This window comes from Cajanus cajan, chromosome 8, assembly GCF_000230855.2.
Source record: "Cajanus cajan strain Asha chromosome 8, NIPB_CcT2T_4, whole genome shotgun sequence".
NCBI lineage: Eukaryota > Viridiplantae > Streptophyta > Magnoliopsida > Fabales > Fabaceae > Cajanus > Cajanus cajan.
The window spans coordinates 8,899,347-8,912,890 of NC_138524.1; the positions used below are offsets into that span (position 1 = coordinate 8,899,347).

At 29.6% G+C, this 13,544-nt stretch overlaps 1 protein-coding gene across 2 annotated transcripts; it reads right to left on the bottom strand.

The window, feature by feature from the left end:
- Positions 1–2,851: 2,851 nt before the first annotated feature.
- On the bottom strand, positions 2,852–5,245 carry FRA8 (Exostosin family protein). Of its 2 annotated transcripts, none has more exons than XM_020358903.3 (4): positions 4,540–5,245; positions 4,096–4,457; positions 3,757–4,007; positions 2,852–3,626 (listed from the first exon to the last, which is right to left on the bottom strand). In XM_020358903.3, exons 1-4 carry the CDS (start codon positions 4,787–4,789, stop codon positions 3,143–3,145), a joined length of 1,347 nt encoding a protein of 448 aa, XP_020214492.1. In that variant the 5' UTR covers positions 4,790–5,245; the 3' UTR covers positions 2,852–3,142. The 2 variants fall into 2 exon arrangements, with proteins under 2 accessions (XP_020214492.1, XP_020214491.1); XM_020358902.3 differs by having other exon boundaries at positions 4,096–4,460; positions 4,540–5,244.
- Positions 5,246–13,544: the final 8,299 nt, after the last annotated feature.

Consider the following 13,544-nt stretch of genomic DNA (forward strand, 5'->3'; position numbering starts at 1 on the left):
TGTTATTTTTTGGATAAATTTATCTAAACATACTCAAAAGGTTGAGGATTACTTTTATTCTTATTTATTTTTTATTGCACTCAAGTCTAAACTTTTCTTGTGACTGCCCCAAACATAAATTACTAAGCTATGTTCAATATTGGGCCAGGAGTCCATGAGAAAAGGCGGACCCTGGACCCAGAATTAAGTCAATTGTTGGAAAACAAATTTCTCATAAAAAGGCACAGCCCAATACAAATTAATGTGCCCAATGCATATATTAGATTTTCGTGGTTGTCGTGGATTTACGTAGTGTAGTATGCACAGTAACAAAAAAAGAATATTCAGAAACATGTTAATTTATGAAATGAGTCTCAAATCTTCGATTGGCGAATATTATTATCTAAGGATAAAACACGATGGTACAACATAAAAAGCTTAATAATTAACCAAGTTGAAGTTGTTAATCTCAGTGATACTCGATTTAGTTTTCTTAAACAAGTTTTGCAAAGTTTTGAAGTTGAGTTTTATCTATAGAAAAAAAAAATGGTCAAAAGAGAAGAGACTCCAATAACATAATTATATATATAAAATAAAATAAACCTTAAAAGTTATTGTAAATAATCAGTGTTGAGATATTTTAGCATGCATGGGTATGAGAAAGTCTCGAAGCATGAAATATTCCCGTGCATGAAAACTTGTGTTAGGCGTAAGGAGTACCCAGCCAAATGACTCTCTGGGCATGTTTGGTTTGACATTAACTTTCAAAGTAGTTGAACATGAAAGCAATAAATTGTTCGATTTATGTTGAACATAATTTGTGTCTTTTCAGTGTTTTGCACATTGGATCCATGTGCAAACATACAAAGATTTTACATTTTTATTTGTATTTAATATTGAAATCGCAATAGAGTTAAATATGTTTACACAGTTTATAAAATATGAGAGTTTTATTTTGATTATTGTGTAAAAAAATACTGGTAGAATTTATCTTATTACATGCGATTTTTCCTGCGATTTTTCTTGCAGTAATAATTTCAAAAAATTCTTTTACAAATTTATTTGCGAAAAATAATTTACAGATATTTCTTACAATTTTTTTTTTATGAAAAATAATCTACAAGAAATTTTTGCAAATTTTGCTACAATTTAATGATCATAGAAAAAAAATTTCATGGTAAAAATTTGCAAAACATATTGTAAGAATTTTATTTTGTTTCTTGCAAATTTTCTTGCCAAAATAAATGGTAGAAAAATTTTGCCAGTAACTTTTTTGCGAATTTTCCTACCAATTTTAATTCGCAAGAAAAATTTTAAAAATATTAAATTTATAAATTTAATATTTTAAAAAAATTTCAAGTCTCACATCGATTGAAAATAAAACAATTAAAGAGTATATAAGTTGGGGGCAATACTTACCTTACAAGTTGATTTGTATGGTTGAATATTAAACTTATAATCTACAATGTTTCAGATGAGCATTTGAAAGCTGAAAAATTATTGATAAAATTTATAGTATTGCAGGAAACTTTCTTTAATGACAATTGTAATCTTGTAATAATAAAGAAATATCTCATGTCCATATTTTTAATGACAATTGTAATCTTGTATTGTATTTTATTTCTTTTATTAATTTATATTTAAGGATATAATAGGGTAAATATATATTAAAAATATCTATCCTCTTCAAAAAAAAAATTATCCATTTTTAATTGGTGAAAATATTAATTTATTTTATTTTATTCATAGAAATACGAAATATTTTTTTCGTAATAGTACGTATTAAAAAAAAACTCGCTCATTATATAAAAATAAAGATTAAAATTGTCATTAAACCGATTAAAAAGTAGGCATACCTAATACGTGAATCCAAACAATGGATAGTTTTTATTCTTGAAGGAAAAAAGAAAAAGAAAAATGCTCTTATTGACCTCTCAATCTAATAAGGAAATGGGCATGCAGGTCCACTTTTAACTAGATTCTAAATTGGACCTATATATATTCTTTAGACAACTAATGAGACTTATTAGCCCAATTCACACATGTGACATGACTAGACATTTATAATATGAAATTTGCAATGATTAACATCTACAGCTAACCCAACACCATTTCTTGATTGTTCCAAGTTGTTAAAAATATTTTTGGTGATATTTCCAGTTAATCTGAAATATTTTAACATTAATCTATTCACTAAGAAATTTAAAGCTATTTTTGAAAACATGCCGTATCCAATAATGGTACAATTTAGCTTATTTTTTACTCTCCAGTGACATCAATTTTGTAGCCATCAATTTTATATCAAGCAGACCTTACCAAATGAATATGCCCAGTACAATTAACAACTTACGAGTACTTTTTCATTTTCATTTTATTTTACACGTCAGTATTGTTCATCAAATTCGACATCAATGTCACTATTCTGCAGTCAAGCAACAACCTAGCCCTCAAATATTTGAATTGATGATTCAAATTTATTTTTACGACTTATTTAAATAATAAAAAGAACGCAATAATGTAATTTTAGTCGAATATTCCTTTCGTTTCACTTTTTAAAATTTAAAATTTAGTAAAATTTAGTTTCCCCATTGCGTTGAATTTGACACCCTTTAACATCCGTGACCACTGACACCCCCATTCACATCAACATGCAAAAAATTTAAATATAAAACTCAAGAAGACCATAAGATTCTGACACTTCTGACACAGTAGCACCCCACACCCCCATTCTCATTAATCATTTCACTGACAAACACCAAAATCTATTCACCCTTTACCCCATTTTCAGCTTCGTTTTTCCAACCCTTCTGAGTTCTGACACATCCTTTACTCACTTTCCAGTTATTAACAAATCAACACACTAACACAAACATTTCAAAAACCCTGTAATTGTTGTATTGTATCCTTGCTTCGTATAACAAATGAATAATAATGTTTTATAGAGTGGAGTATTTACTTACAGGAAAAATGATTTTACAAAATTTATTTCCTCCTTTTTTCCATACCGCATGAGCATGGAATCAATTGGAGCCATGTCACCATTAATATACATTGTGGCCCCACCATGAGTCATGCAATCCCATCTCTGAAGAAATTCCAGCTGTCATCCACTAAATGTTATTTATTCATTATTGACCATGCAGGTGTGTATTGTATTGTCAAGTCATGACGTGTCAAAATCCAATTGGCGAGAAACCCTGGAACCCCTATAGGACCTATCAAGCTTTTCGCTCAAAGCCCTCAGCACCTGCCACGTGGCATCCCCTTCCTGCACCTGGCTGTTGAATAGTAGGGCCCTTCTAGTCGCTGGGTCCCACAGCTTCCTCTGAATGATGCTGAGATTCGTCGCCGCCACGCGCTCGAGTATCTCACCCAGCCTCCCCACGTCCCTCTCCGCCACCGTCACCGATATCTCCGACCACTTCACGGCAGAGAGAAACGGCAACCGGATGCCGTCCGCTATAACAACCGGCACGCAACCCAACGCCACGGACTCAACCAGCCTCGGACTCCACGGGGCCCACCCCAAGGGACAAAGACAAAACACGGAGCGCGCAATCTCTGACTGGTAACCGCCCAACCTATGCCTCCGCAGGTAAAACCTCCGGTCCCCGTTGAACTTTCGCCATATCACAGTCCGCACTTTCCTTCAAGGTTAAAATAGTCATTTCAACGCAAAAAAAATAATAACTAAATGAACACGTGAAAGGTGAAACTGGAACTGCATTTAAGTTTTGTAAAAAAATAAATAAATAAATAAATATCAATTATTATTACTTGCTGTAAAAACGCCCACTGACGTTCTTAGGATGGACTTCCATTTTTCCTCGGAAGAAAACCCAAATATCTCGCCGTCCGTTCACCGGAGATTTCTCCATCGTGTCGTGTACGCTTTCCGGCGAAACGTACGGCGGAATCACCACGTGCTCAACCCTCTGGCACGGGTGGTCGTACACCACGCCAAACGTCTGCAACACGATCGAGTTCTTCATAATCTCTGGCACGCCATCCGCCATCGCCACGTCCTCCTTCACGTAAGAAATTAAAAACATCATTTTTCGAATCAAACGAGAAAAAAAAAAAAAAAAGGTTAGGAACAGAACACGTTAAACGCACCAGGGTGTGGAAACACGAGCCGAAATCGTGCGAGGCGACGAAGACGTGGTCGGAGCCTCGGCTCCGGTTCCAGAAGGGATACTCCGAGGAGAGGAGTTTGACGGCGGAGGCGATGAGGTTGCGCGCGTGACCAATCGCGGGGAAGCCGTTGACGGTGCTGAAGTTGCAGGAGACGTAAACAGGGACGAAGAAAAAGTCAGCTTCGTAAGGGTCAAACGTGCGAAAGTCGCTGGTCAATAACGCTCTATGAATGGCAACCTCCGACGCAAACAAATGTTTGCTACACCTCTCGTTCGCCAACCAGTCCGTGTTGTACTTCGGAGGGAGGTCGTAAACGAACACCTTCAGGTTCTTCAGCGTCCCTGCTGAAATGAAACCAAAAAAGACATATATAAAAGACACCTCTCGATGTGGGCCTAGTGATGCAAGTCAAGTCTCATTTACCTGGAGTTTTCAGAGGTTGTGTGGCGTTGTCTGATTGGGCGAGTGCTCTGGAGACGTGGTGAGAGGGTGACTTGGTGTTGTTGCTGATGAGGTAGGAGGAGAAGAAGTAGAGGGAGAAAGAGAGCCAGAGGAGGCATTTGTAGTATCTGTAGAAGCAGTTTTTGTCTTGCTGGGGTCTGCCATGTTTGTGAAGGAGCTTCATCTTGACATAGTACCCCCTGTTACTTGGGGCTGTCTTGTGCTTAGCCATCTCATTTAAGCCAACGCAGGTGTTGAAGGGATCAGAGTGGTTGTGGGGGTGCTATCCTCTCCTGCTTTGCCATGAAGTGGAAACCAAGAAACAGTGACAGGAGGAGCTTTGTTTGTTTGTTTGTTAGCATTTCCTTATACAAAGTTTTTTTTTTTTTTATTATTATTTGGAGAGAATGGGGGTTTTATTAAATTATTGCGTTCAAAGGGAAATCGTTTTGGGTTTTGTTATTTTCATATTCGGGTCTTTATTCCTAATTTCGATTATTCCCTAATAATTGATGGTGCATTTTATTAACGAAAATATGGAACAAAACAGAATACTAACATGGACAAACAAAGAGTGTGAGACAGAGAGAGAGGTCACATGGTGAAAAGCTGAAAGGTAGCATTGGATCAGAATTGAGGATGGCCACAGACAAGGTCATTACACAGCTTTTCAGTTTTCAGTCCAATACCTCACTGCTTTTTAACTTTCTCGTATGAAATCACCCATTCAAGGTATCAAAATTTAAATTATAAGAATCCAATTAAAATTGAAAGCATTCAAATATTCTAATATCAAGATAATAATAAAAAAATTGGTTATAAGATATTGTGTGCATATTACTCTTAACTCCCTGTTCCCAAGTTGATTCTAATAATTTTTTTTCTTGGAATATATTTCACAAAAACATGAGGAAAAAATTGGTGAAAAATAAGATAAGAGAAAATAAATAAATAAAATAAAATAGAAATGAAAGTACACGATTTTAGAGAATTATGAAAGAGAAGATTACAACAAAAATATTTTTAAAATTAAATAATTGGTTAAATTTTTATTTTATTGATTAAATAGAAATTTTGATTCATTAAAGTAACAAAATATATATTTCTTAGTGAAAATTGATACGCAGATGATTACAAATTTATTTCAAATAATTATTTTCTTTTTTGTTTTGTGGATAAGTAAAATAGCGAGGGATTCATACATCTTTTTAAATTTCTTTACACGTTATTCTCCTTGCAAGTTGCAAATAAATAAGTGAAGTTTTTAAATAAATAAATAAAACAAAAGTTTTAGTTTTCTAAGTTGTTTTTTCATTCTCTCATTTTTAACATCATTCACATACGCTTAGGTATTTATTTATGTTGTAATGACCCGCCATGATTACTACACTTGTAATGAAAAAAATAATTATCAAAAGTTAAATATATAACATTTAGATAAAATATGTAGAAATATGAATTAATTATGCATAATAGAATATATCAATGGTACATAACTTAGAAGAAAATATGAACATAAACTTTATACAACAAAAAAAATTTCCTATAACGGGATCAACACAAGCACATCGCCTCTGGCAACTCAACAAAGCTTCAGGCAACAAATTTAATCCTATCATGCTTGCATATCAAGTATGGTTATGATAGTTCCAACCACAAGGAAGAAAGAAGGGTAAGCTTACGCAAGAAAACACATATAAGTATCAACAATAAGTAATCAACATATAACTTAAAAGTATAATTCACAACTTAACCATCAAACAACTTTCAACAATAACAACTTAGCAATGTATCCAACATCATCATAACAATATAATTCTCTTAATCAACTAAAATAATTAAACAACTTAACAACTAAATCAACATCAATCTCAATTTTCAACAATTAATACAACTTACAACATGTATGACAATCTCAACATAACAAATTTAATTACTACATAACAACTATAAATAATTAATGCACCATCACTCATGTCAATTTGAGGAGATATCCTATAATTGAAATAAGCAATTTAAGTGGTTTGTCCCTACTATATCAAAGCAATATACCTATCTCAATCATGTTAGTTATAATACAATGTTAGGCCTCATAAGAGAACCAACTATAAATAACTTAGTTTGATTTCTTAGACTTTGTTACTTAAACAAGGAAGTATGTTACTATGTCAAAGTAGAACAATTTGCATATAAATCTAATATGACAATAACTAGCTTAACTACACCACCTATAGGATTAGTTCATCAACTACTCCTCAAATACCACAACCCTCCAATATTAGGTTAGGAATTTTAACCCATGACTTTGTACTTTACTCGATTAGTCATTCAACTAAGATATGGTTCAATTACTTCCATACCAAAACCACATAGACGAAACAACTTTCAAAACAATTTAAATCACCTCTAGCATCTATGTATCTCAACTTAAACATGTATCTTAACCACATGTCCACAATTTTACCATTTTATATAGCGTACGACTTTACAACTTTCAACTTTCATCAAATTAATCAACAATATACAACTAAACATCAATAGTATTCATAATCAATTATTATCATTTAACATCATTTAAATATCAACAAAACTCACATAATCATCATTACAAAACATGATTTCAACCACAAAAATAACATGCAAACGATAAAATTCCATAAATCAACTAACTCATGAAGCCAAAACCATGCTTAATAAAAATGCAATAAAACCTAGCTCACTTCATCTAACTTAACCAAGCACCCAACAAAAATTTTGACAATCAATTAGTGTATTTCAAACCTCATTTCAACATGCAAAATAAACAAAAGAATAAGTGAGTTTCCCTTATCTCCCTCAAGTTCAAACAACCAATAAACACGAAAGACCAAAGACTATGTACAGGCAACTCTATTCAAAAAGCCCTAGTCACTCAACTAGCCACAAAACCAACAACCAAACAAGACAACCAACTTCAAGAACACCCAAGAATTTTAGGAGTTAATTAGGGCCAACTTCACGAGCAAGGGAAAAGGAGAGAGGAAGGTTCAATCAAGGCCTGTTACGCAGGATTTTTTTTTTTTCTCTTTTGTTCCCTTTTTCATAAAACAAGTTATGAGATCCTAGGATGAGAACCTCTCCTGCCTCCTTAAAACAATTTAATCAACCCACCTTTTTTCTCAAACCAATAAAAAAGACTCGGCTCACATTAAGTAAATCCAAAAAAAAAAAAAAAAAAAAAACCTTTAAAACAACTCAACAATAACAATAAACTAATTACCACAATAAAATAAATTTAATCAAAATCAAATAATAACAACTAATTAAATTAAAACACACAACACAAATAATTTAATTAACAAATCACAGTTAAATTAAATAAAACTTAGAAAACAATTTAAATTAAACGTTATATATGTATTTATAATTTTATATACACTTATCATCAATAAATCTTTTTTTTATCCTTAAATAGGAGATAGCTTTCTTTCTTACAATTATACGTGTATTGATTTTTCCAAAACAAACACGTGTATTTAAAATTTTGTATTTATATTGATGTTTGATTAAATCATTTTTTATATTTTGATAAATTTATATATTAAAAAATATTTTTAAAAATCCCATTCAAATTAATTTCAATTGAATAAGTTCCAATTTACGTTTTGAAATTTAAGTTCATTAATTTTTTTTCTTGATAATAAAACTGGCTTAATCCTATATCCGATAACAATAACACCCATTTGATGTGAGTGCCTCTAGGTACAACCAATTCTTTGTGGCTTTACAAAGAAGATAAGGTTGTCTAATGTCTTAAACATGTTTTGCAATCAATATCATATTAAGTAATAACATCGATATCAACTTGACAATCTCTGTCTCACGGTTCTTCTTGAAAGTGCATACTGCCAATGAGGTAATGTCCAACCGATTAAATAATAGATTGTGTTTGATGCAAATGCATTGCTATGCAATTATGCATACTCTTAAACTTTAAATTTTCTAATAAAAAATATTTATTATTAGTTTTTTTGTAAAGTAGAAGACTACATATGTTGATAAATAAATAAAAAGTCAAGTTAATAAAAAAATCTAACGAATATCTTTTTCATTTAATATATATATATATATATAGAGGAAACGACACCGGTGTAACTTTAACTAAGTGTTACACCGCTCAATAACTTTATATTAAATGTGAATTTTTTAAATCCAACCGTTAGATTGAAAGTCCATATCTCTTAGATCATATATATCAAATTTTATATTAATCTAAGATGATTTGATACTTCATTTTCATAAAACAAAATTGACGTAATATATACATTTTAAAATATTCTAAAATATTAACACTTTGATTACCTTCAAGTTGTTGTTTAATTTTAACAAAATTTGACATATATGATCTAAGAGATATGAACTTTCCATCTAACGGTTAGATTTTTAAAATTCACATTTAATATAAAGTTATTGAGCGGTGTAACACTTAATAAAAGTTACACCGCTGTCGTTTGAACCCTCCTCATATATATATATATATATATTGAAATTTACTTTAAATCTTACATTACATATTTTAGTTTTATTTATTTTCTTAATTTCATTTTTATTTAAGAGATTCAGGGTATTTAATAATTGTATTTTTTATTTTCTACTCAATTTAATTTTTTATCAAACAAATGAAAAGTAATCTCTCTTTAATTTTTACCCTCTTTTTCCTTTTTTTTTCTTCACTATTAATTTTTCTTATATTTTTTTTCCTCAACCAAACAAAAATTAGTGTGAATTGAATATTCGAAGACAATATAGTCTCTCTTTAGAGTGACTAGACTAGAGCCAATTGGAGAGACCTTTTCTGATTACTACAATTGTGACTATATGTTCTAAATAAGACAACTATTTTAGTTCTAATATTTATCACTATCGGGTCGCATCATACCAAGTCAGGCATTAATTTTATCTGCTGATATTTATTAAAAGAGACGAAACTAAAAATATATTAAAAAAAAAACAATTTCTTTTATTCATTCAACACGCAATTATTTTGGTCATTATATTAAGAATGTCTATTACCTCAAAAAAGAAAAAAAATGTCTATATCTTGAAAGTTCTTTCAACGATAATAAGAAAAATAACTTTTCATGGTATAATTACATATAAATAATAAGAATTAAAAATTATTTAACATTACAGAGTCACTTAAATAAATCGCATACCTGCACACTCACATCACACTATTCTCTTATCATAAATAATTACACGCACAACACATTATTAATTAAAAATATTTAAATTTTCATGCGATTCTTTTATCATAGCTCTTTTCTTATCATAAATTATTATCTAGTTACGTGTATATTCTGACTTTCACACACACATGCATGGCTCTTCTGTTATCATAAATAATTACACACATATCTCATAATTTAAAAAGTATTTAATTTTTATGTGGTTTAAATCATACTTTCGTCAAATAATTACCTAGTTGCGTGTATATTCTGAATTCTGTCATTATATATATATATATATATATATATATATATATATATATATATATATATATATATATATATATATATATATATATATATATATATATATATATATATATATATCGGAAATATTTGGTGTGCGATTGATTGCTTCGTGCCTATTTTTACATCAAAATTAGGTGGACCTTCGTCTAATTTTTTTTCCCCACGATAATGATCGTGATTTTTCGATCAAAATTTTAAAAATAATTTTTTTGATAAGTAAAAATAATTTATATAAAAATAGAACTTTAAATTTTCTTTAATTGAAATTTAAATTAAGTGTGAAACTTATAAATTTTTTTATATGAAAGCAATATCGTATAAATTGTTAATAAATCATTTTTAAAATTAATTTATTGAAATATGTATTTGATGTCGTAAATTCTACATGTCTCTAGAAGCTAACTTAAAAAGACTGGCAATTTATTTAACTAATTATAAAATAATTAATAAGTTACGTTGCTGATAGTCTAAGAGAATAAAGTTACAAGTTCTTTTTGACACCTAAAGGCACAAGTTATTACACACGTAATACTTGGAAAAAAAACTCAGAAGTAGTTTTATTAGACCAGTCAACTGTGTCATTTCTCATTTTATTTACTCATATATTACTAATTTATTTAATTTTTTCTATGATTTATAAATAAAAGAGTTTAAATATCTATACTAATAAAGTAATATTAGAGGACATAATCTCATTTTCTCTCTCTATATATATATATTACTCTTAAAAATTATGCATATATTCAAGTAATGACACATATAATTAAATTGAAATAAAAAACTATCTATTGACACATGTTATTATAAAAAAATATATTTATCTTTTTAACACAAACATGGAGTATTTTTTTCTGCTAATTATATTAATGTGTTATAATATATACACATGTTTTAATATTAGTATAAAAAAGATATTTCGTGTATTTGTATATTTTTAAAATAAAAATAAATAAAAGTGGAAAGTTAATAATAAGTTTTTATTTATTTATTAAGAATAGAGCTTTCCCTAACCAGAGGCACTGGCTACACACATAGGTGATGATATTATGATGATAGGTAGGATGATATACGAGTTTGGAGAAAAGAGAAAAGAAGAAGTATCAACTATCAAGTATGGACATATTATTTCTATAATTGTTAAGTCTCGTACACGGCAAGGCAATAATTTAATTTCTGTTTTAGCAACACATAACTGATTAAATAGAGGAAGTATTAAAATTAAATGGTAAGTAAGAGTTTAAACTCTTGATGGCTTTAACTGATAAAAAGAAGCAGCATTATTTGACGTGTATGGGAATGAACACAAAGATATTAAAGAATAATCAATTTGCTTGTATCTTGGTGTCAAAGGCAATAGGATTACAACGCGTCACCTAAGATGAAATCCGATGAGAAACATTCTTTGCAAAATATGATACCATTGGAGGAATTTTCTGGTACGAGTTTTGTTCAGATAAGCATTCAAAATACTTTTGGATTACTTGTTTGAGCAGCCACACCCTAAACCAGTCCTGAAACATTGAGTAAAAAAATCGAATTGCTTTTAGCCTACGTTGCCATAATTATTATTTTTTCAATTCACATCAAAGATTGTGACTGCAACTGTCACTTCCCATATAGATTAATTAATTGCTAGATGGTATATATGCAATACAGGAATATAATACTTTGACGGCACCGTGTAAATAATATTAACCATACTGTATCCAAGTGTTTTTTCATATAAATAATGTGTAATTGTGGAACCCAATTAAGAACTAAAATATTAAAAAAAAAAAGAGGGAATGTTGAGAAGAAGTTGGAAGCAATCGGTGAAAATACAATTAACTGCCATATAAGTTTCGTTGGCTTTCTTTGTCTTTTTAAAATCCTTTTTACTGTTTAGGATCTATTGGCTTATAGAAGTTTTTTAATTCACTTTCCTTTCATTATCTTGTCTTCTTTCCAAGTCAAGTCCCTTTCCCTCCCTGATTAAGGAAACTGGCAACGACCAATATTACATATCCAAATTAAAGTATTTTCATGGGCACACAAAGTTTTATTGGTTCACTGAACAATTCTCATTTTCTATACCGCCACTATAAAAGATAAATACCAAGGGCGAATGGTCCTTGTCTTTGGGCGATTTTGTTTCAATTCTCATTGGGGTTGAAGAAAACTTAATTACTCAATATATACATTCTATTCTAAAACTTATTAAATAATTAAATAAGTGAACATATATTTGAAAACGTATCCAAATTCGTCCTATCTTATTTTTGTGGCATTAAAATTGCAAAATGAATTATATTACTTGTATTACAGTCTTATAATTCTTAAAAAAATGAATTAAATTATAACTCAATCTACAAAATTAATTTATAGAGTGAGATTGTCTTTCATTTATATATATTATTTTAATATTATTTTTATTTGATGTGAGATCTTTATAATATACAGAATTATACATATGCAGATAATATGATAAATTTTACCGTAACAATAAGTTCCAATATCATCTTAAGAAAATAAATTAGAATTTAACTTAATTTGACAAAATTAATTTATAAGATGAGAATTATCTTCCTCTTATTTATATTATTATAATTTTATTTATAATTAACGTAGAATTTTCAACAAAAATTAATATTTTTTTTATCAAATTTTTTGTTTCTCATGTATATTCTCTCTTAGAGATAACCGTATTTGACATATAATCAAATACCAAATATAAACACCTCTTTCAACAAATGGTTAAACCTTAATCTTTGGTAGAATGAATTTCATTTAGATTACAATATTCATTCTAGTTTATACTTTTTCTCTTATCATTTAATATACAGAAATAATATATATATATATATATAAATTCGAAATTTGTTATATAAATATAATTTATCTCGCAAAAAGTGTATATGATGAAGTGGGCGAAGTGGATAGAAGAGAAGAGTAACAATTAAAGCAATGATTGAAGGGGTCCCTGCATATATGCACACACCTAAATGGCTAAATGTCATAATACAGTAATACCCTACTCATTGTTGCATTCCCTTTGCTAGGTAGGGGTGGGTGCCATTCCCATTTCACAAGTTAAAGCCTCAATGATGTGCTTCAAGACAAATTATCTAGTTACTCATCAACTACGTATAAATATCCTTAATTACTATTTATATCAAATATTTTTAAATTTAAATTTAAATTTAAATTTTTTAAATACATATTATACAATAATTTATTAAAACCATAAACATATAAGATAATTTCAGACCACTTAATAATATTTCGTAATACGCAACACTTTCCACTTCCATCATGATTTTAATAACTTAATTCTAGACAAACCTTTGTGCTCAGTTTAGATTTGAACATCATGACATCAAAAGAGTTAACTTTTTTTATTATAACTTTGCTTCACTTTGGTACCACTCTACCGGTTATTATCTGCAACATCCAATAAGCTAGTATCTTCAGTACTGTTTATAACGCTTAACC